Source organism: Mobula birostris, chromosome 11 (assembly GCF_030028105.1).
Source record: "Mobula birostris isolate sMobBir1 chromosome 11, sMobBir1.hap1, whole genome shotgun sequence".
Lineage (NCBI taxonomy): Eukaryota > Metazoa > Chordata > Chondrichthyes > Myliobatiformes > Myliobatidae > Mobula > Mobula birostris.
Genome location: NC_092380.1, coordinates 4,111,897 through 4,135,435, shown reverse-complemented (window position 1 = coordinate 4,135,435; position 23,539 = coordinate 4,111,897). Strand labels below are relative to the sequence as shown.

At 46.7% G+C, this 23,539-nt stretch overlaps 1 protein-coding gene across 2 annotated transcripts in view; it reads right to left on the bottom strand.

The window, feature by feature from the left end:
* Positions 1 to 23,539, bottom strand: part of LOC140204753 (tetraspanin-4-like) — a 76,326-nt gene that overhangs the window by 15,942 nt on the left and 36,845 nt on the right. For both annotated transcript variants that reach the window (XM_072271513.1, XM_072271512.1), the window contains exons 2-6: positions 15,529 to 15,606; positions 7,898 to 8,089; positions 6,132 to 6,206; positions 3,752 to 3,853; positions 1,383 to 1,511 (exon numbers count right to left, since the gene is read on the bottom strand). In XM_072271513.1, the coding sequence (XP_072127614.1) occupies positions 1,383 to 1,511; positions 3,752 to 3,853; positions 6,132 to 6,206; positions 7,898 to 8,089; positions 15,529 to 15,591 (561 nt within the window). In that variant the 5' untranslated portion in view covers positions 15,592 to 15,606. The remainder of the gene's footprint in view (positions 1 to 1,382; positions 1,512 to 3,751; positions 3,854 to 6,131; positions 6,207 to 7,897; positions 8,090 to 15,528; positions 15,607 to 23,539) is intronic.

Sequence of the window (23,539 nt, the reverse complement as noted above, 5' to 3'; positions counted from 1 at the left end):
CGTGGACCCCAAGATCCCTTTGTTCCTCCACACTGCTAAAAAATCCTACTATTAACCTTGTACTCTGTCTTCAAACTTGACCTTCCAAAGTGAGTCATTTCACACTTTTCTGGGTTGATCTCCAAGTCGTGGCTATCCCTCGAGGTCGAGGGTGATGGTCTTCGTTCTGAAGAAGTGGCCCACAGAGCGAAGACGCCTGTGCGTGTATTCATTTAACGTGTACTTGATGTTGCACTCCAAGAAGCACACGATACTTCACAAATCAACCAACTGATTCCAATGGCATGGAAACCATGACGATTGGAGCTGATGGATTTGTTGCAGCCTTCATCTGCCTTCACAGCCGTTGAGTCTGAAGTAACTTCTTCCGCCTGTTCTGCCGTGGAGGTCTTGGTTGGATTGTTCTTCGTCAGGGACCTCACCCTCGACCTTACCACCATGGGTGACCCTACCAGGAGCACAGCAAGTGATCTCCAAGTGCCATTCTTCTGTTTAAGAAGCCCAAAGCTACACTCAAGCTTCAGGTGCAGTCTCAACAAAGCCCTTCGAAATCACAATAGAAAATCTTCACTCTTTGCCCAAATTCTCTTGTAATAAAGGCAAAGAGCATTTGTTACTTGAGGATCTGAGTATAGGAGTCCAGGTAAAGGCCAGCAAATCATTTGCCTTCCTCATTGCTTCCTGTACCAGAACCAAGTACCAGAGGCCCAGAGGTGGGCCTGTCCTGCGGTTGGAGGCCTGTCTCAGTGAATGAGTGAATGGTTGGCTGGGGAGGGTGCAAGAGGGGCTTGTTATGCTGATGTTTCCATGTCCTCTTTTATATTGTTTTGTTGTTCCCTCTGCAACCTCTTCAGCTACTTCCTTCGGAACCCGAGGGTGCATTCCATCAGGTCCAGGAGATTTATCCAATAGAGGCCCATATCAGAATCGGGTTAATCACCACTCACATATGTCATGAAATTTGTTTTTTTTTTGTGGCAGCAATACAGTGCAATACATAAAATTACTACAGTCCCGTGCAGAAGTCTTAGGCACCCTAGCTATATATGTGTGCCTAAGACCTTTGCACAGTGCTGTACAGTGAAGCATTGAAATATATAATGGAATGTGTCAAATCAAATCGATAAGTATAGTGCTGGGGGCAGCCCGCGAGTGTCGCCGCGCTTCCAGCACCAACTTTGCGTGCCCGCCACTCACTAACCCTAACCCATATGTGTTTGGAATGTGGGAGGAAAACTGAGCACCCGGAGGAAACCCACAGACAGCGGCAGGAATCGAACCCTGATTGGCGGTCGCCAGCGCAGTAAAGCTATTGCGCTACCCAAGCTGCCCTTATAATTCAGCATCTATTCCACACCCAAATATCTGAACTTTAGACTCACGTCTTTCCACCAGATATCAGGGATGCTCGAGCAGTTGTTGACCAACTTGAAGCAGCAGGAAACGGGCACCTTACTTCCGTTTAAGACAGAGAACCAGTCGTCATAGCGGATGACACCACAGCACCGGAACTGTGCAGAGAAAGAAATGCACGCACGCGATCAGTTTCACTTCTAACCTCATCCCTGAGCAATCAGAGCTGATAATATTTTGATCTTCCAAATGATAAAGGCTCAATAAGGAGCCATGTGAACAAGTTTACTGTCATTGATAAAAGGGGCTTTAAGAGGATGGATATTAATGTGTCCAAATAAGAGGAAAGAATTGTCAAATACCAGAAGGCAGGCATTGAAGGTGAGAGGGGGTAACTTCAAAGGTGGTAGTTTTTTTACTCAGAGAGTTGTGAATGTCGGTATGGCGGTACAGGTAAATACATTAGAGGCTATTAAGAGATGTTTAGATAGGCTCATGGATGTAAGGAAGATGTGAAGACGTAATGCAGGCAAGTGCGAGGTTTTGCACTTCAGTATGAGCCAATTGAGGTAGGTCTTACACAGTAGGGCACTGAAGAGTATGGATGAACGAAAGGATCTAGGAAAACAGATCCATAATTCCTCGAAAGAAGCATCACAGGTAGACAGTGTTGTAAACAAAGCTTTTGGCACATTGGCCTTCATAAATCAATGTAATGAGTACAGGCGATGGGATGTTATGTTGAGGTTGTATAAGACATTGGTAAGGCCTAATTTGGAGTATTGTGTGCAGTTTTGGTCACCTGTGTTGTGCAGTGTTGGTGCATGGCCAAGTGGTTAAGGTGTTCGTCTAGTGATCTGAAGGTCACTAGTTTGAGCCTTGGCTGAGGCAGCGTGTGTGTCCTTGAGCAAGGCACTTAACCACACATTGTTCTGCGACGACACCGGTGCCGAGCTGTATGGATCCTAATGCCCTTGGACAACATCGGTGGCGTGGAGAGGGGAAACTTGCAGCATGGGCAACTGCCAGTTTTCCATACAACCTTGCCCAGGCCTGCGCCCTGGAAATCTTCCAAGGCGCAAATCCATGGTCTCATGAGACTAACGGATGCCTATTTGGTCACCTACCTACAGGAAAGATGTAAATAAGGTTGAAAGAGTGCAGAGCAAATTTACAAGGAAGTTGCTGAATGTGGATGACCTGAATTATAAGGAAAGATTGAACAGGTTAAGACTCCATTGCTTAGAACACAGAAGATTGAGAGGAGATTTGATAGAGGTATACAAAATTATGAGGGGGATAGATAGGGTAAATGGAACCAGGCTTTTTCCACTGAGGTTGGGTGGGACTACAACCAGAGGTCTGGGGTTAAAGGTGAAAGGTGAGAGGTACAAGGGGAACATGAGGGGAAACTTCTTCACTCAGAGAGTTGTGAATGTGGAATGAGCTGCCAGCACAAGTGGTGCATGTGAGCTTGATTTCAACGTTGAAGAGAAGCGTGGATAGGTACATGGATGGTAGGGGTATGGAAGGCTGTGGTCCTGGTGCAGGTCGATGGGAATAGGCAATTTAAATGGTTTCGGCATGTTGGGCCTGTTTCCGTGCGGTACTTCTCTATGACTCTATGGAGGGATATGGACATTGTGTGGGTAGGACGGAGTAGTGGTTTTGAATTACTTTTTAGCTGGTTGGACTGAACACTGTGGGCTGGAGGGCCCGTTCCTGTGCTGTACTCTTCTATGTTCTATGTGCTATCGTGAGAGCTGGACAAACTGGGGGTTGCTTCGCTGGAACGGCAAAGACTGAGGGGAGATCTGACAGAGGTTAATAAGATTAGGAGAGCACGGACAGAGGAGACAGATAGCATCCTTTTTCCCAGGGTTGAAAAGTCTAAAATCAGAGGGCACGCATTTAAGCTGAGAGGGGGTAAATTCAAATGAGATGTGCAGGGCAAGTTAGAGAATCGTGGATGCCTGGAATGCACTACCTGGGGTGGTGGTAGAGGCAGATACATAGGGGCTTTTAAGAGAATGTGAGGGAAATGGAAGGGTTGTGTAGGTAGAAGTGATTCATTTATTTAGCCAGTTGATTACCAATTTAATTTTTTTGATACAACATTGTGAGCCAAGGGGCCTGTCCCTGTGCTGTACTTTTATCTGAATAGCTGGCCGGTGGTGTAGTGGCTTCCGCAGTGGACCTCGAGGTGCGTATTCCCAGGTTCCAATCTGGCCAGGTCCCGGCACAATTTCCATCCGTGCTGGGCTGAGCATCACTCTAGAAACTTTGCCTCGTCAAAGACAGACAAAATGCTAAAGAAACAGCGGTTGCCGCCCGATGCACCACACGGCACAGAAAGGAACAACACTGATCTGCAGGGAAGGCCGATCAAAGAGCTTACATCCATCTGCACAATATCCCAGCCATTGGTCAAATCGCTGTGTCCAGATGTGTTGTAGAACTGAAGTCCTTTCTTCAGCTCCTTCTTCGCATACTGGTTTATCTAGGGGTAAATACAGGATAAAAAGCAGTTGTAATAATCCGGTTTCTCAATCAATTGTTCCATCGTAATGGAATCAGATATCACTGTGCCTGATCAGATTTCATAATCATAGCATGCCAACCAATTCATCAGGATTAGTTACAGATACCAATTGTTTGATTGGAGTCAATAACGGATCTCGGGTAATCAATTAGTGTCAGGAAACGCAGAGGAGGCTTGACCCAAACACAGAGCAGTGGAAACAATTTGATGGTGAGCGAATACTTTAATAATAGGCTGCAAAAATCGAAACTATGAACGGCTGCAAAACAAGAGAGATCATAAGGCTGAAGATCTAGGAGCAGAATTAGGCATTTCATCATGGCTGATCCATTTACCTCTCAGCACCAATTTCCTTCCTCCTCCCCATAGCCCATCGCGCCCTGACTAATCAAAAATCTATCAACCTCTGCCTTAAATTTACCCAATGACTTGGCCTCCACTGTTGCCTGTGGCAACAAATTCCACAGATTCACCACTCTCTGGCTAAAGAAATTCCTCCTCGTCTTTACTCTAAAAGAATGTCCCTCTATTCTGAGGCTATGTCCTCTGGTCCTAGACTCTCCCACCATAGGAAACGTCCTCTGCAAGTTGTGGTTTGAATGATTACTATTTACCTTTGCATAGAAGGATCATTCTTCCCCCTAATTTACCTCACCAAATTCTTCACATAAATGGTTGTTTACTCCTTTGGCCTTGTATCCTGAAATCAGCAGCCTTCGTGTGTGCTGACTTTGGGACTTTATTGAGGGGTATTTTCTGACCTGATCTCCACTTTTCCCCCTGTCCTCCAGCTGTTTAGAGATTTGAAAGAGTGGGTGTCCCTCTATTCTGAGGCTGTGTCCTCTGGTCCTAGAATCTCCCACTATAGGAATCATCTTCTTCACATTCAACATTCAATATGTTTCTTTGAGATCACCCCTCACTCTTTTTACCCCTGCAGTTCCCCAATTCTACCCACAAGGATTTAACACCTTCTAATCGTAAGTTATCCCTTTCTAAGGATTTGATTTCATTATTTTACCAACAGAGCTATGCTACCTCCTTTACCTACCTGCCTGTTATTTCAATATAATGTGTACCCATGAATGTTAAGCTCCCAACTATACTCTTCTTTCAGCCACAACTCAGTGATGCCCACAACATCACACCTACCAATCTCTAACTGCGTTACAAAAACAATACTAAACACGACAAGGCAGCTGAAGGCCAGGAGTGACTGGCTGGTTGGATGAGTGAACAAGGATTGTGGATGAGAGCTGGGTGTAAATAGGCTGCGGGTGATGAGTTGGAGGTAAGAGGTAGGTGACTCCTATTAGCTGGGTGGAGACCAGGAGGAACCTGCATGTGCAGGCCTGAAAATTAGATCCAAAACCAGATGCCATTTGATTAACTGGCAGCAATTACAGATTCCAGATCAGTAATTCGGGACAGTATTGGACAATAGTGTCAAGTAAATGAATCCATGCCATGACAGACAGGATTTCCCAGCAGCTATCTATTTCAATTTGACTTCCCATTCCAATGCAAGTCCATGCTGCTGGGAGATTAGAGGTGATAGGGGGAAGAGATGAAGGGCTGAAGGAGGAGGAATCTGATACAGTGAACCGAGGAAGAGGAAGGAGGAGGGCCACAAGAGGGAGGTGATCGTCATCTCAGCTTGGAGGAGCAACACCTCATATTCCATCTGGGTAGCCACCAACCTGATGACATGAACAATTTATCTCCCCTCTCTCTTTTTGTATTTCCCATCCTGGTTCCTTTCTCACCCCTTCTCTTCTCCTTACCTGCCCAAGACCTCCCTCTGGTGCCTTCCCTCTTTCCCTTTCTCCCATGGTCTACTCTCCTTTCAGGTTCCCTTTCCTTCAGCCCTTTATTTTTTTCTACTTATCACCTCCCAGCTTTTCACCTCACCTCCCCTTCCCCACCCTCCTGACACCTCACCTGTTCTCACTCATCACTCATCACTCAGCTTGTATGCCTTCCACTCCCTCTACCTTCTTGTTCTGGCTTCTTCCCCCTCCCCTTCCAGCCCTGATGAAGGTCCTCTGCCTGAAACTCCGATTGTTTATTCCCCTCCTGACTTGCTGGGATCCCCGGCATTCTGTGCTCAAGATTTTCAGCATTTGCAGAATCTCTCGGCTAATTGATTCAACGGTGTTGTGTTGTGCTTTGCATGTTACATTAGTATCTGGGCTGAGGGAGTCAAGGACTTGGGATGAGCAAAATCCCTACTTACTGTATCCTGGCAACACAGGAATACAATTCCAACAGTCATTTCGAGGAGGAAGATGATCAGGAGCACCACGAAGAACTGTGAGAAAGAGAAAGGTTGTGTCAGAAAATGTAGAGGAGGCTTAACCCAAATGCAGAGCAGCAGAGACGATTCAGCAGTGAGTGATAACTGTGATTATAGACCACAAAATAACACGAGGGGCCGCAAAACAATAGAGAATAGAAACTAAACACAACAGGCAGCAAGGTAAACTTTGATCAGGCAGGGGGAAATCAAAGAGCAACTGGTTGACACCAACTCATTTGATGAGTGAACAAGGACAGTGGATGAGAACTGGGTTTAAATAGGCTGCAGGTGATGAGTCTGGAATGAGCAACAGGTGAAACCTATTAGCTGGGTGGAGACTGGGAGGTGCCTGCTTGTGCAGGCTGGAAGGTATCAGCCAGAGCAGGCGTAACTGGTTGGGAGACATCAGAATGGGAAAACAGGGCACATTATTTTTATTTACCAATTTTTAAGGATGTATGCTGGAATTTTTTTTCTCTTTGTCCTTAAATGCCCTTGAATTTCAGGGCCACATCAGCATTTCCCGGGTTTGAGTACTATAGTTATCATTATTAATGACTAGATATTTTATTTAAATTCCAAATGATGAATTTATCATTTTATTTAGAGATAAAAGGTAACAGGACCTGCGCCACCCAATTACGTCAATGTGACCCATTAACCTACTAACCCGTATGTCTTTGGAATGTAGGAGGAAGCCAGAGCACCAACTTGGTCACGGGGAGATTGAACAAATCCTTTACAGGCAGCGGTGGGAATTGAACCTCGGTTGAAAGCTGTAAGCTGTAATGGAGTTATGCTTACCATTACACTGCTGTGCATCTGGTATTCCCAAGTCTCCCATCCAAGTACGAAACGTGCCCGAGCCTGCTTAGCTTCTGAGCTCAGACAAGATCAAGCATTTATAGGCTAGTTAAAGTTAGTCTACGGCCATACTAGCCTATAAATTTAAATTCCACAGCCGTGGTGTAATTTGAATTAACATCTCCGGAATTTTAGCTGAAGCCTTTGTGTTACTAATTCATTAATTTAACCATGGCACCACCACCACACCCACGTTATCACTGACACTCAGTGGCCATATTATTAGGTACCTCCTGTACGTTCGTGATTTTCTGCTGTGTAGCCCATTCATTTCAACGCTCGACAGGTTGCACAATCAGAGATGCTCTTCTGCACACCACTGTTGTAAAGCGTGGCTATTTGAGTTACTGTCACCTCGAGGCACTTTTGCCCACAGGACTGCTGCTTGCTGGATGTGTTTTTTTGTTTTTCACCCCAAACTTTGGAGACTGTTGTTCACAAAAATCCCAGGAGATCATTCCACAGTCAAAGTCATTTGGATCACATTTCTTCCCCATTCTGGTGTTTGGTCTGAACAACAACTGAACCTCTTGACCATGTCTGCATGCTTTTATGCATTGAGTTGCTGCCAGATGATTGGCTGATTAGATATTTGCATTAACGTACAGGTGAACCTAGTGAAATGGCCAATGAGTGTACTGAGCAGTGATGGTCAGAACACCACAGACCTGTTCAGTTCTTCTTTAGTGTCATGTAGTCTTTTACAGTGATCAAAAAGATAAACCTATCTTGTCTGGAAGACACCAGCTCTGACAGTGCAGCACTCCTTCAGGACTGTGGAGGATTTGCCACCCCTCAGATTCCTAGAGCGTTCTAATTCAATGTTATCGCACACTCACGGTAAGCAGAAGGCAACGGTTTTCAATCACAGCTCCGAGGCAGCCAAGAAATCCCACGATCATGATCACGGACCCAACAGCGATGAAGAAATTGGCAACGGTGAGAGATGGGAAGGATGAGGAGAGGGTCACAAAGTTCCCTTGTGTTACCACCAGCCACACTCCGACTCCGAGAATCCCACATCCTCCCAGCTGTATTGAAAAGATAGCAAATAGCATTTATGTTAGCACCTTAAACATGGTAAATATGACAGTGTTGTACGTGCAGCATGTCAGCAATGAAAATTTGATGCTGAGCCTTAGAGGGAAATATTAGGGCAACTGATCAAAAGGGTGTAGTGTGAGGGGCTGAATATGACGGTAATTATAGAGTCATAGAGCACTACAGGACTTTGGCCTGTCTGGTCCATGCTGATCTGTTATTCTGCCTAGTATAGAAAAACCTACGTGTAAGGGGTTTCTTCTTTTATGTTACTGCGTAGTCTAATTAAAATGGCTTCTTTGTTATGTTAACTGCTGAGAAAGTCCTCCTGCTAGCAGTTTGTTTGGATCATGTTACTGATAAGAAGATGTTACGAACCAAGTGGGATAGTTGTTATGCTTTCTGTGTGTCTGTAAGATATTGTGATGCGCGAGTTTTTGGGGAGAAGGCGGGAGAGAGAGGGACAGAGGATGGACCAGGTGCTGTGAGTCTGCTAACGGGATTGGACCCCGAGCAGGGGTCTAAGGTCCAGGGTGTTCGGTGAGAGAGGAGACAAAGACGGACTCGTGTGGAGCGTCTGGTCGACCACCGTTGTTGGTCCCAGGCGGCAGGCTGAGGTGGTCCGAGGGGATCGCAGGGTGAAGAAGGAGGGTCCTGAGCTCCAACTGTTTGTGCACGAAGAGATTGAACTTTGATAGGTGTGGTGCCTTTTATTTTCCTTTTATATTTTATTCTCTATTAATTATATAGTTACAGTAACATCTATAAACTGTAAATCATTTAATCGTATCTGGTGTATTGTCTGTTATTTGGGCGGGGTGGGGTACATCACACAGCATCCACACAAACTAATTACCCAGTTTGGCGGGGCCGAGGGCTGTTTCCCTAGGCGACAGCAAGCTGAGCAACACTGAGACTGGCTGGGGGGGGCTACATACATCATAAGGGTATAGGTAACATATATATCTATAATGTACACATCTATTTGGGGCTCCACAGTAACATTGGGGGTTAGTGCAACACTTTTACAGTTCGGGACATCGGAGTTCATTCCTGGGCGTCCTCTGCGAGAAGTCTCCGTATGACCTCCCCACGTGGAATGCACGGGTTCTCTCCCGGTTCAGACAGTCACATTTAATATCAGAGAATGCATACGGTACGCAACCCGAAATTCTTACTCTTCACACATCCACAAAACAAGAAACCCCAAAGACTGAATGATAGTAACATCAGAAACCCAAAGCACCCCCCACTCACATGCACAAGCAGCAGCAGAGGCATCAACCCTTCTCCTCCCACCACACGCACCAATAAAAGCACCCCCCCCTCACCATGCAAGCAAGAACAAAAGCCCCCCCAAAGAGACCTTGATGTAGAGTCCATCAAAAACTGCAGTCCATAGCCCAGCACTTTGGTATCTCAGACGGGCTCTCTCTCACCACTGAGGAGCTACGGTTTCCTCCCCATTCCAAAGACGTACGGGTTAGTAGGTTAATTGGTCATTGTAAATTGTCCTGTGAGTAGGCTAGGGTTAAATCAAGGGGCTGCTGGGTCGGCAGGGCCTGATCTGTACCTCTAAATATTAAATTAATTTTGATACATTAACTGGCACCCTGTGGTATCAAATCTGGGAAAGGGAATCAAAAATGAGAAGGCACAGGTTTCTAGATGAGGGGGGTCAAGATATAAAAGGGACCTGAGGGACAACTTCATTTGTGCAGAGGAAACGATCTGTCAGAGGAAGTGGCTGAGGCTGCTACAATAATCACATTTAAATGACAGTCGGACAGGTACATGGATAGGAAAAATTTAGACGCATATGGATGTATTGCTGGCAAGTCATGGGAATGTTAATCAAAGATCGACTTTATTCACTGAATACATTTACATGTATTAGGAATTTGCTGTGAGCTGTCGGTTAGGGAGTAACATGCATCAAAAAAAAAACAACATTCAACAATTATAATGGCCTCTCAAAGTCCAGCCCTATGTTCCTGTCGTGAGAGGTAGAAAAGGGGAAGGTCGGCCAATGGCTGTACAGGCCAATCCCTATACAGTTGATACAATGGATTGCAGAAGCGTTGACGAGCTCCAACCATACCATCGACTTTGGACGATGAAGGTGGGAGGTCATCAATGGCCTGTTGTCCACTAGGGTCCAAATAAGTGAGAAAGTAACAAGTGTTTCCTCTCACAGTCCAAAGACCTACTGGTTGGTAGGTTAATTGGCCACTGTAAATTGTCCAATGAGTAAGCCAGGATTAAATAGGGGGTTTGCTGGATAGAGGTTCAAAAGTCGGAGGGGCCTGTTCTGCTCTGTATCCCAATAAATGAATAAACAAGTCCTCCCCACATCCAGTGGAGTCCCACACGTTGGACATTTCTATGAGGTCACCTCTCATTCTCACATCCAGAGAACCAAGGACTGTCCTTATCTTAGGACCTAGCTTGGTGAATCTTTGTTGTATTCCATCAACGGCAAGAATATCAACCACTGGGAAAGTAGACTCAGTACAGTACTACAGGTGTGGGTTCACCATGGTCCTGCATTATTGTACAAGGTATCTTTATTCTTATATTCAAATTGTCTTGCATGGAAGTCATTTGCCTTCCGCACCTGTACAAGGACAATTAGCTTCCGGAACGTCAATATTTTATTACTTAGAGATGCAGCACCCCAGGCCCTTCAAGCCGCACTGCCCAGCAACCCACCTAATTAACCCTAGCCTGATCACAGGACAATTTACAATGACCAGTTAACCTACCCACCAGTACGTCTGCAGTTGGAGCAAACTGGAGCCCAGAGGAAACCCACGCATTCCACAGGAAGGACATAAAAGCTTTCTTACAAACAGCGCTGGGATTGAACTCTGAACTTCAGCTGTAACAGCGTCACGCTAACCACTAGGCCGCTGTGGTGCCCTGAGCAGAATCAGCAATTTTTATATTCAACCAAAATGAGGGACTTCACAGTTTCCACAATACACTGTTGCACAGTTCCTTAACTTGTCCAAGTTTCTTTGAAACCAGGGGTTCCCAACCTGGGGTCTATGGACCCCTTGGTAATGGCATCGGTCCACATCATAACAAAAGGTTGGGAACCCCTGGCTTAAATTCCCTTTGCATCCTTATATATCTCTTGAAGACGACCACAACTTTGTCGTTGGGCTTGGAGGCTTTCATGCCTCAATGACCCGGAGAGCTACGCTGGCTGGAGTCAGGGCTTTAATGCTTTGGCTCTTGGCAGGGTCACCCATGCCAAACAGGTCAAAGGGTAGAGGACAGACTGAGAGCGGTCCACCGGTCCTTGAGGTTTGGGTGTTCATCTCAGGGCTAACAACCCTGACTGGTAAAACAAAATTGTTATGGAAAGAGCAATGAAGAATCTTTCTACATCTGAGTGCGACGGTATTCCTGAGTCTCCACCTGGGACTTTCATGAGTGACAGTAGTGAAAACCGACAGGAATCCACTGACACGATGAAGGAAGCCCTGAACACCACTAGAGATGGAGGATCTTCATTGCTGCCCTAAATGCCAGCCACATAGCGGGCAGTAAATAAGCAAACATCCTTGTCATTACTAGTATTCCTACTTAGTTAGGTATCATCAAACAACTTGAAAATGTTGTATTTCAGCTCCTCAATCACGCTGTTGACGTAAATTGTTTGGCTGGCTGTTGAGGGTCAGGTTGTAATTGCCAACCAGTGAATCTAACAGCTGCAGGTCAGGTGTAAGTCTCATTGTAGACCCTGACTGTGACAGGTAGGACAGCCTGTGTGCAAAGTTTTGATTTAGAAGTGGGTAGTTTCAGTTTCTCTGGGTATGAAACTCAGAGTGTTACGGTGCTACTTTCATTCCACACTAACACCTGGAAGCGAATGTTGGACGATATCAGAGCAAAATGAGGGAAGACTCAAAGCTGCAGAAATGTGTTTTCTTAAGAAGAATAATGAAAATATTCTTTAGCCAGAGAGTGGTGAATCTGTGGAATTCATTGCCACGAGCAGCTGCAGAAGCCAAGTCATTAGGTATCTTTATGGCAGAGTTTGATAGATTCTTGATTGTTGTTCATCCATCGTCGTCGATGAAGACCTCGACATCGTTAGTCACTTTGAGACTGGATGCGATGTGTCCGAAGATGACTGGTCAGGCCAATTCGGGCACGGAATGTCCTGGCATATGTTGGGCAGGTATGTGTCGGCACTGCAGTTGTTGCGCTCGTGGCTCTGGACTTGCGCAGCTCGCGCTTATGTTGTGCTTCAGCAATGAGCCTTGCTTGGTAAGCTTGACAGCCCTTGTGGATGAGGCCGCGCCAGGTAGGGCGGTTTTGTGCCAGTGATTCCCAGGTGGCCTGTGTTCTATGTCGTGTCTATGTCAAGCGACTTCAGGGAGGCCTTTTGTGTGTCTTTGTAACGTTTCTTCTGCCCTCCATGCGAGTGTCTTCCAGCAGAGAGTTCTCCAAAAAGGAGCTGCTTTGGTATGCACTCGTCTGGCATGCGGATGGCATGACCTGCCCACCGGGTCTGTGCTCTCATCAGCGGTGTGCAGACTGATGGTAGACTTGTTCTAGAGAGAACTTCAGTGTCTGGTACTTTGTTTTGCCATCTGATGCCTAATATTCTGCGAAGACAAGTCATGTGGAAATGGTTGGGCTGTCTTGCATGCCTTCGATACACAGTCCATGTTTCACAGGCATACAGGAGGGTAGTGAGTACCACGGCTCTGTAGACCTTCAGTTTTGTTGCTGGACTGAATCCTCGACGTTCCCATACAGTGGAGAGCGGTCTACTGAAAGCAGAACTTGCCTTTGCTATTCTGCAGTTAACTTCTGTATCAGTAGTTACTGCGCGGGAGAGGGTGCTGCCAAGGTAAGTAAACTGGTCCATCGCCTGTAGTTTCTGTCCTTTGACAGTGATTTTGGGTTCTGTGTACGGTGCATGAGGGGCAGGCTGGTGTGTGACTTCGGTCTTTTTGATGTTGATGGTGAGTCCAGAGTTGTCACAAGCTGTGGAGAATTTGTTCGTATTGACTTGCATCTCCGGCTCCGAGCCAGCATACAGGGCACAGTCATCGGCAAAGAGGAAGTCTCTCAGAACAGTCTCCTTCACATTGGTGATAGTTTGAAGTCTTCTCAGGTTGAAGAGCTTCCCATCCACTCTGTACTTGAGACTGATTCCAGCATCACTGTCCTGGAAGGCATCATTCAGCATGGCAGTAAACATCATGCTGAACAGTGTGGGTGCGAGCACACAGCCCTGTTTGACGCCATTGGTGACTGGGAACGCCTCAGAGGATTCTCCGCCATCCAGCACTCTGGCCATCATGCCATCATGGAACTGGCGTACCATCTGAATGACTTTGGCGGGGCAGCTGAACTTTGACATGATCCTCCACAGGCCTTGTCGGCAGCCAGTGTCGAAAGCTTTCGTGAGGTCAACAAAAGTTGTGTAGAGGTTGCGATTCTGCTCCTGACACTTCTCCTGAAGTTGGCAAGCGGCAAAAATCATGTCAATTGTCCCACGACCTTTGCGAAAGCCACACTTTGACTCTGGCAACAGGTCCAGCTCCAGATGAGTGACCAGACGATTTAGCAGGACTCTTGCAAGGGTTTTTCCTGCGATGAAGAGCAGCAAGATTCCTCGGTGGTTGTCGCATACTTGTCGATTGCCCTTCCTCTTGTAGAGGTGTATGATAGATGCATCTTTGAGTTCCTGAGGAATGGATCCTTGCTTCCAAAAAGACTGGAACAACTCAGTGAGCTTCTCTATAAGTACAGGACCACCGGATCTGTAGATCTCTGCAGGTATGACGTCTGCCCCTGGGGCTTTGCCACTGGATAGCTGGCTGACAGCTTTCGTGACTTCGGCTACTACCGGTGGGTCATCCATGGCGCTGTTGATGTCGACCTGGGGAATCCTGTCTATCGCCTCATCGTTAACAGATGACGGTCGGTTGAGGACGGCTTCAGAGTGTTCAGCCCATCTTTGCAGGATCTGAACCTTCTCTGTAATGAGTTGTACCACCTATACTCAGGAGGGGGGAACTCCCAAGAGACTGAGGTCCGCAGAGAGTGTTGAGGGCTTCATAGATTAGTTAGTTAGGGCATGAAGGGATATGGAGAGAAGGCAAGGGATTGAGGCTGAGAGGGAAAATTGGATCGGCCATGCTGAAATGGCAGAACAGACTCAATGGGTCAATGTAGAATAGTACAGCACATTACAGGCCCTTCAGCCCACCATGTTGTGCTGACCCAATCAAATGGCCTAATTCTGCTCCTATATCTTATGATCTCATATCGAGGAAGGACAGTGTTGAAATGGGGAAGTGTTGAAAAAAGCCGGAATAAGAGAGCTGGTATCATCGACCAGGAAACAGCAGCCGGAACTTCTGGGACATGTACTGAGGAAAGAGAAGTACGAACATCTTGCAGTGACAGGAAAAACTGATGGAAGAAAAAGTCGCTGTCCACTGTGCATGACAGTCATGAGTTACATCCAGCGATGGACAGGCAAAAGTTTTGAAGAGCTTATTAGGACTTCTCAGATTAAAGACAGATGGAAGACCGTGATTACCCATGACATATGGCAGGGCACATTATGGTGACGATGAGTTTCAATCTAACCTTTAGAGCAGTGGTCCCCAACCTCCGGGCTGCGGACCGATACCGGGCCGCGAAACCTGCAAGGGTACAGCGGTAGCCAGGACACACCCAGCACATCTTTAAGAAAGAAGCCGAAATAAACAAGCTAATTAATTAGGTGCTGCCCGGCACGTAAATGTCAGCCCAGATCAGAGGCGATTGCCGATTGCGTAGAGCAAGTGAAATTGGCAATCGCCTCTCATCTGGGCCAACATTTACGTGCCGGGCGGCACCTAATCAATTAGCTTGTTTATTTCTGCTTTTTCCTTAAAGATGTGCTGGGTGTGTTCCGGCCACCGCTGCACGCTTTGCGGCCCGGTATCGGTCCACAGCCCGGAGGTTGGGGACCACTGCTTTAGAGGGTATGGGGGCAAAACCCACCTCTGGTGGGACTACTCACACAGAATCTACTGTAGCTGAAGCTACTCAAAGTCTCAGCAGCCCAAATGATCTCAGAGGCCTATTTATTTATTTGTTTTTTAATTTATTGAGAGATACAGCCTGGCAACAGGCTTTTCCGGCCCAACGAGCCCCCGCCATCCAATTACACCCCCATGTGAATGATTAACCTTCCAACCCGTAAGTCTTTGGAATGTGGGAGGAAACCGAAGAACCCGGAGGAAACCTACACAGAGGTGGGGAGAAGCTCCTTTCGGATAGTGGCAGAACTGAACATGGGTCACTGGCGCAGTAAGAGCATTACCCTAACCGCCAGGCTTCTTACTGAGGAAGAAGTTCCGTTCACCCGGATAAACATTGAATTCACTGGAAATCAAACGTAACTTACCCAAAAGATAAGGTTGAAGATGAATAACAAGTATTTCATACACTGAAGGCAGTTTTGGCCCATAGTGAGTTCGTTAACCTAAAAGGAAGAGAAAAAAAACTGTGAAACGATGCACTTTCTCTGAGTTTCCTCCCCATCACTGATCAACCATATTTGACACACCAGGTACATAAGAAATTCCAACATAAAAAATAGACTTGTGTTTCTCTAACAGAAGAGGTTCTGTAGATGCCGGAAATCCAGAAGAATACACACAGCATGCTGGAGGAACTCAGCAGGTCAGGCAGCATCTATGGAGAAGTCTGGTTCACTGGTCTATTGGCAAGACCAATGGCGGGGGAGATGCGTGGTCTCAGTTGTAGCGTGGACTAGGCCTCAAGCCTCAGTGTCGCCTGTTGCAGCTGCCGGGAGCGGAAACACCGGAGGTGGTGCGGCGTGGCGTCCATGCTGAATTGGGGGCAGGCCCCTCGGTTGGTGCTACCCTCCTGCCGTGTTCGCTCTGTGGAAGACAAGCTGGATTGAATGTGTGCGTGCATCTGCAGACTGCAGAGGGCTCGTTCTTGCTGACAACATTCATATCCAATCTATCTGTGAGACAGGTCCCTCTGGGACTTTGGGCTACATTATATATTTTTTGTGTGTGTGTGACTGTACGTTTACTGCTATCTTATACGTGCCTTGTGCTGTGTGTGACTGTTGGTACTGTGTTTAGGACCTTGGTCCTGGAGAAATGCTGTTTCATTTGGCTGTATTCATGGGTATTCATGTATGGATGTATGACAGTTGAACTTCAATTTGAACTTGGAACAAGCTTTGGGCACCTGAGGTAGTGTAAGGACCAGTGGCCATTCAAACCTTTGTGGTGTCCCTGTTAAAGTGGTCTTCATGTACTGAGACATCTGCAGGGACATTGTAGAGGTTCTAGCACAGGCAAGCCTGAATTTTTAGAAGTGCATTTCTCTTCTGATAAATCCATAAACAAACTTATTGAAATAGGTGCTTCTGTGAACCCCTAAGAGCCAAAAGAATGTGAGCCAATAGAATTCAAAGGTCAACTGAAGGGGTAGCCAATCAGGACCAAAGCAAGCGATCGGGGGCCTATATTAATGTGAGCACTCCCAGAGAGAGAAACGCCAAGAACTGCGTGCTGAGGATGTCACCTGGACTGGTGATGAAAGGTCTGCAAGCTAATTGCCAAGCTCGGCGAACACCACAACATCAAAAAAATGTGAGGTTTAATGGGAAGGAAAGGGTGCTGGGAAGAGTGATGGCAGGAGTGTGAACGAAGGAGAACGTGGAGATGAGAGAGTGTGAGGTGTGATATGGAGAGAAGGTAGGGGTGACAATGGAGAGGGTAATGTGAAGAGCAATGGGGGAAGTGTGAGGTGTGACTGTGTGTCAGTGATGGGTGGTGGTCTGCAGTACAATGAATGAAGGACCATTTGTAAAGTGTAAAGAGCAGCATTTGTCCTCTTTTACACATTGGATGTCATGGGGAAGGCTTTGGGAGTAAACCCTGAGGAAAATTCGGGAGCTGCTGTCCCTAAAGCAGTCCAATGTTGAGTTAGTGCTGACTGACAACTCCTGCAACGTCACTGGTGCTAAACTGTATCGGTCTCCACTGTTCCTTTGGACTCATCAGCTGTGTGGAGAGGGGGAGTCTGCAGTATGGGCAACAGCTTGCTCTGCATATCGTACTGTCCTGGGCCGCGTATCAACAGCTTGCTCTGCATATCGTACTGTCCTGGGCCGCGTATCAGCAGCTTGCTCTGCATATCGTACTGTCCTGGGCTGCGTATCAGCAGCTTGCTCTGCATATCGTACTGTCCTGGGCCGCGTATCAACAGCTTGCTCTGCATATCGTACTGTCCTGGGCCGCGTATCAGCAGCTTGCTCTGCATATTGTACTGTCCTGGGCCGCGTATCAACAGCTTGCTCTGCATATTGTACTGTCCTGGGCTGCGTATCAGCAGCTTGCTCTGCATATTGTACCGTCCTGGGCTGCGTATCACAGAGACAGCTACGATGTAATATCCAGGGTCCACCCCAACCAGTGGAGGCCTTGGGGTGCTGGTTTGTCTCTGTTGTGTGGGATGTTTTTCATGGATTTTATTGTGTCTTTAGAAGCATAGTCATAGAAAAGTGTGTTGGTGCGTGGCCAAGTGGTTAAGGCGTTTGTCTAGTGATTTAAAGGTCGCTAGTTCGACCCTTGGCTGACGCAGTGTGTGTGTCCTTGAACAAGGCACTTAACCACACATTGGTCTGTGACGACACTGGTGCCAAGCTGTATGGGTCCTAATGCCCTTCCCTTGGACAGCATCGGTGGACGAGGGTAAAACGGTGGATGTTGTCTATATGGACTTCAATAAGACCTTTGACAAGGTTCCACACGGAAGGTTAGTTAGGAAGGTTCAATCGTTACGCATTAATATAGAAGTAGTAAAATGGATGGGAGACGCCAGAGAGTAGTGGTGGATAACTGTGTGTCAGATTGGAGGCCGATGACTAGCAGTGTGCCTCAGGGATCTGTACTGGGTGCAATGTTGTTTGTAATATATATTAATGATCTGGATGATGGAGTGGTAAATTGGATTAGTAAGTATGCAGATCATAATAAGATAGGTGGTGTTGTGGATGATGAAGTAGGTTTTCAAAACTTGCAGAGAGATTTAGGACAATTAGAAGAGTGGGCTGAAAGATGGCAGATGGAGTTTAATGCTGAAAAATGTGAGGTGCTACATTTTGGTAGAACTAATCAAAATAGGGCATACATGGTAAATGGTAGGGCATTAAAGAATGCTTTAGAACAGAGGGATCCAGGAGTAATGGTACATAGTTCCCTGAAGATGGAATCTCATGTGGATAGGGTGGTGAAGAAAGCTTTTGGTTTGCTGGCCTTTATTAATCAGAGCATTGAGTATAGGAGTTGAGATGTAATGTTGAATTTTTATAAGGCATTGGTAAGGCCAAATCTGGAGTATTGTGTATAGTTCCGGTCACCGAATTATAGGTAAGATGTCAATAAAATTGAGAGAGTACAGAGGAGGTTTACTAAAGTGTTGCCTGGGTTTCATCTCCTAAGTTACAGAGAAAGGTTGAACAAGTTAGGTCTTTATTCTTTGGAGCGTAGAAGGTTGAGGGGAGACTTGACAGAGATGTTTAAAATTATGAGGGGGATTGATAGAGTTGACGTGGTTAGACTTTTTCCATTGAGAGTGGGGAAGATTCAAACAAGAGGGCATGGGTTGAGAATTAGAGGACAAAAGTTTAGGGATAACATGAGGGGAACTTCTTTACTCAGAGAGTGGTAGCTGTGTGGAACGAGCTTCCAGCAGAAGTGGTTGAGGCAGGTTCGATGTTGTCATTTAAAGTTAAATTGGATAGGTATATGGACAGGAAAGGAATGGAGGGTTATGGGCTGAGTGCAGGTCGGTGGGAATAGGATAGGGTAAGAGTTCGGCACGGACTAGAAGGGCCGAGATGGCCTGTTTCCGTGCTGTAATTGTTATATGGTTATATGGTTATACGGTGTCGTGGAGAGGGGAGACTTGCAGCATGGGCAACTGCTGGTCTTCCATACAACCTTGCCCAGGCCTGCGCCCTGGAAACCTTCCAAGGTGCAAATTCATGGTTTCATGAGTCTAACGAATGTCTATTAATAGAAAAGTACAGCACAGAAACAAGCCATTTGGCCCCTCTAATCCATGCTGAAACCATTTAAACTGCTTACTCCCATTGACCTGCACCAAGACCGTAGCCTTCCATACCCCTACCATCCATGTAACTATCCAAACTTCTCTTAAATATTGAAATCAAGCTCGCAGCTGACAGCTCGATCCACGCTCTCACAACACACTAAGTGAAGGACTTTCCCCTCATGTTCCCCTCGAACATGCCACCTTTCACCCTTAACGCATGACCTCTGGTTGTCGTCCCATCCAACCTTGTGCCTGCAAGAAGACGGATCTCAAGGTTGTGCAGGGTATACGTACTTCGTTAATAAATTTACTTTGCACCTTGACTTTGAGGAGACAGAAAGCAAAGTACAACGGAAAGAGAGACGGAGAGGCAGTAGGATTGAAAGAGTGGTGGATGATGCAGACCGCCTTATAGAAATACAGAGACTGAATCTGAGGGGTGATGGAGTGAGTGTGGAAAGAGGCCTGAGGAGAGGAGGGTAATTTTTTTAAATTTCAAAATATACTTTCAAAAATATAATTATATACAATACACCATTCGATAACTTCCCTTCCTTTACATATGTTCCCATTATAGTCAGTACATATCCATGCTTATGGCCACCTATGTGTTCAGCTTACCACATCATTGTTGAGGGGTATACTCCCCGCCCCCGACCCCTCCCGCTCCCACGGGTGGAGAAACCTATACTGTGGTCCTTCCCCACCGGGCCCTTGTGGTGGCTGCACCGAGTTTCAGTGCGTCCCTCAGCACGTACTCCTGCAGCCGAGAATGTGTCAGTCGGCAGCATTCTCCCACGGACATCTCCATGTGCTGGTAGATCATCAAGTTTCGGGCCGACCAAAGGGCGTCTTTCACCGAGTTGATGACCTGCCAGCAGCACCGGATGTTGGTCTCTGTGTGCGTACCCGGGAACAGCCCGTAGATCAGAGAGTCCTCTGTTACGCAGCTGCTGGGGATGAAACGTGACATTAGCCCGTCCACCCTCCTCCACACCCTCTTTGCGAACTGACAGTGTGCGAAGAGGTGGGTCACAGACTCCTCCTCACTGCAGTCCTCCCGTGGGCAGTGGGGTGTGGAGACGACGTTCCAGGCGTACAGGAGGGCTCTAACTAGGGAGAGGAGGGTAATGATTTAACCAGAGGATACGTGGAATGTAAATGAGCTTAGCTTAGCGACTGGGGCAAAGGCCACCATCAGCAGCTCGTCTTTTAAGTTATCCCAGGTATAGCCAATCTTCTCCTTCCTCTCTCAGTGATGAGGTCTTTGGAACTTCTATTGGCGTTTCTGTAGCTCTGGGTTTTTATGGGGTGGGTTGGCTAGCCCCCATGACCATCCCTCCTCCTTTCTCAGCCGGGCGTGCGACCATCCAAGCCAGAGTTAATGCAAGTGGGTTGTAGTTTTCAATCCCCAGCGGCCTTTCTCACAGTGCACGTATTCTGTGGCCCTTTTACCATATTTGTGTATGAAGGAAAAATTTCAAATCGTCACAGGAAAGAAGTCTGTTACCCATTTTCTCTGGAATGTTCTGGAATTCCAAATTCCATTCACATCTATGATTTCAAACAACTGTGTGCACATTTGAATTGCAGGGGCACAGTGCTTAAAAACTGCTTAAATATTTACAAACACGAGAAAGCCTCCTGACGCTGCAGGTCCAGGGCAGCAACACACGCAATGCTGGAGGAACTCGGCAGGTCAGGCAGCATCTGTGGAAAAGAGTAAACAGTCGACATTTTGGGGCTGAGACCCTTCTTCAGGACTGGTGGGGTGGGCGAAGGTGCCTGAATTAAAAGGTGGGGAGGAGAGGGGAAAGAGGCTGGCTGGAAAGTGAAAGGTGAAGCCAGGTGGGTGGGAAAGGTAAAGGGCTAGAGAAGAGGAATCTGTGCAGTTTTGATCACCTACCTACAGGAAAGGTGTAAATAAGGTTGAAAGAGCGCAGAGCAAATTTACAAAGATGTTGCTGAGTTATAAGGAAAGATTGAACGGTTTAGGATTCTATTGCTTAGAACATAGAAGATTGAGGGGAGATTTGATAGAGGTATACAGAATTATGAGGGGTTTAGATATGGTAAATGCAAGCAGACTTTTTTCCACTGAGGTTGGGTGGGTCTACAACCAGAGGTCATGGGTTAAGGGCAGAAGGTGAAAAGTTTAAGGGGAACACGAGGGGAAATTTCTTCTCTCAGAGGGTCATCAGAGTGTGGAATGAGCTGCCAGCACAGTTGGTGCATGCAGGCTTGATTTCAATGTTTAAGAGAAGTTTGGAAAGTAAGGGGTATGGAGGGCTATGGTCCCAGTGCAGGTCGAAGGACGTAGGTGGTTTAAATGGTTCAGTACAGACTAGATGGGCCAAAAGGCTTGCTTCTGTGCTGTGCTTTTCCGTGACTCTATGGCCAACATGATCCGAGGACTGTGCCGAGCTGCCTGCAAGGATGGCCGCACGTCTGGCGCCAACCTCACATGCCCAGAACTCACTAAACCCTAACCGCAGGTCTTTGGTCTCTGGGAGGAAAGCAGAGCCCCCCCGAGGAAAACCACGCGGTCACAGTCTCCTGAGTCGCGATCGGGGATCATTGGCGCTGTGAGGTGGTTGCGTTAATTGCTACGCTGCCGTGCTGCCCTCAGAGTGGAACAGCTGAAACCCTTCACAAAAACTGGTCTAATGATGGGACCTTGACGTCAACGGGATGGGTTCAAATGGGGATTGAGAGGTGGCGAGAATTTAGGGATGGAACTCCAGAACTTGGGGCCTTGGGAGCAGAAGGCACTGTTGTCAGTGGTGGAGTTAAAGAGATGAGTCAAGTGTAAAAGGTAAGAGACCAGAGAATTGATGAGCTGATCAAGTGACCACCATTGCTGAGTGGAACGGGCCAGCGGCAGAGGATATCACAGTTCAAGCCTTGCCCCTGACTGGCTCTCCTGTATAAACACCGCCAGCCACACAAGTGTAAGGACCTGAGCACAGACTATCCAACTTGTTGACCATTGTTGTTTTGTTGATTGTTATGTTCTGTGCCGCCCTGCCGAGCATTGCGGGTATGGTCTGTTGGCGCCGGACTGTGTGGCAACACTTGCAGGCTGCCCCGCAGCACACCCTCGGGTGTGTGGGTCGTTAACCCAAACGACGCATTTCACTGTACATTTCGATGTAGACGTGACAAGTAAACTTGAATCCTGAATCTTGGTGATGATTTGACCTTCTGCTACTATCCTGAACGGAGACCACACCACCAGTTGAATTCAAAGTTCAAAGTTTAAAGTAAATTTATTATCAAAGTACATATATATCACCATATACAACCCTAAGATTAATTTTCTTGCAGGCATACTCAATAAATCCATTCATAGAATAATAACCATAACAGAATCAATGAAAGATCACACCAACTTGGGTGTCCAACCAGTAAGCAAAAGATAACAAAACTATGCAAATACAAAAAGAAAGAAATAATGATGATAAATAAATAAGCAATAAATATTGAGAATGTGAGATGTAGAGTCTTTGAAAGAGAGCCCATAGATTGTGGGGATGGTTCAGTGATGGGGCAAGTGAAGTTGACTGAAGTTATCTCCTCTGGTTCAAGACCTGATAGTGAGGGGTAATAACTGTTCCTGAACCTGGTGGTGTGAGTTCTGAGGCTCCTGTACCTTCTTCCTGATGGCAGAAGTGAGAAGAGAGCATGGCCTGGGTGGTGGGGGTCCCTGATGATGGATGCTACTTTCCCGCGACAACGCTCCATGTAGATGTGCTCAATGGTGGGGAGTTCGATAGAACAGAGCTCAGTTTGAAACCAAAAGGTATGATATTCCGAATCCAATATTAATTTCTTGTGAACCCTCACTCTCCACTGTCTGTTAGACTGACACCCTCCCGGCGAGATGCCAAGGAAATGTTGTGCTATTCTGGTATGAAGGAGACATTGAACTGAGGTCTGCACATTGAGGTAAAAGATACCAGTTATTGTTTTGGAGAGGGTGAGGGATGGTCTTATAGAGTCATAGAACTACAGCATAGTAGCAGACCCCTTTGGCTATCTAGTCCATGCTAAAATATTATCCTACCTAGTTTCATCGACTTGCATCTGACCATAGCCCTCCATGCCCTTCCCGAGGCCTTCTCGGTACCATGGCCAATATTTATGACCTGGTCACACACTATTGTGGAGGTGAAGGGGATCTCTCACTTAGCAACATTGGGAGCCCACAGCGTGAAAATCCACAGCCACATTTCACATATTACATCAGGGACAAGAGGAGCCGAGGAAATGTTTTGAGATGTTCCAAGGCTGTGAAAGACATTACACAAATA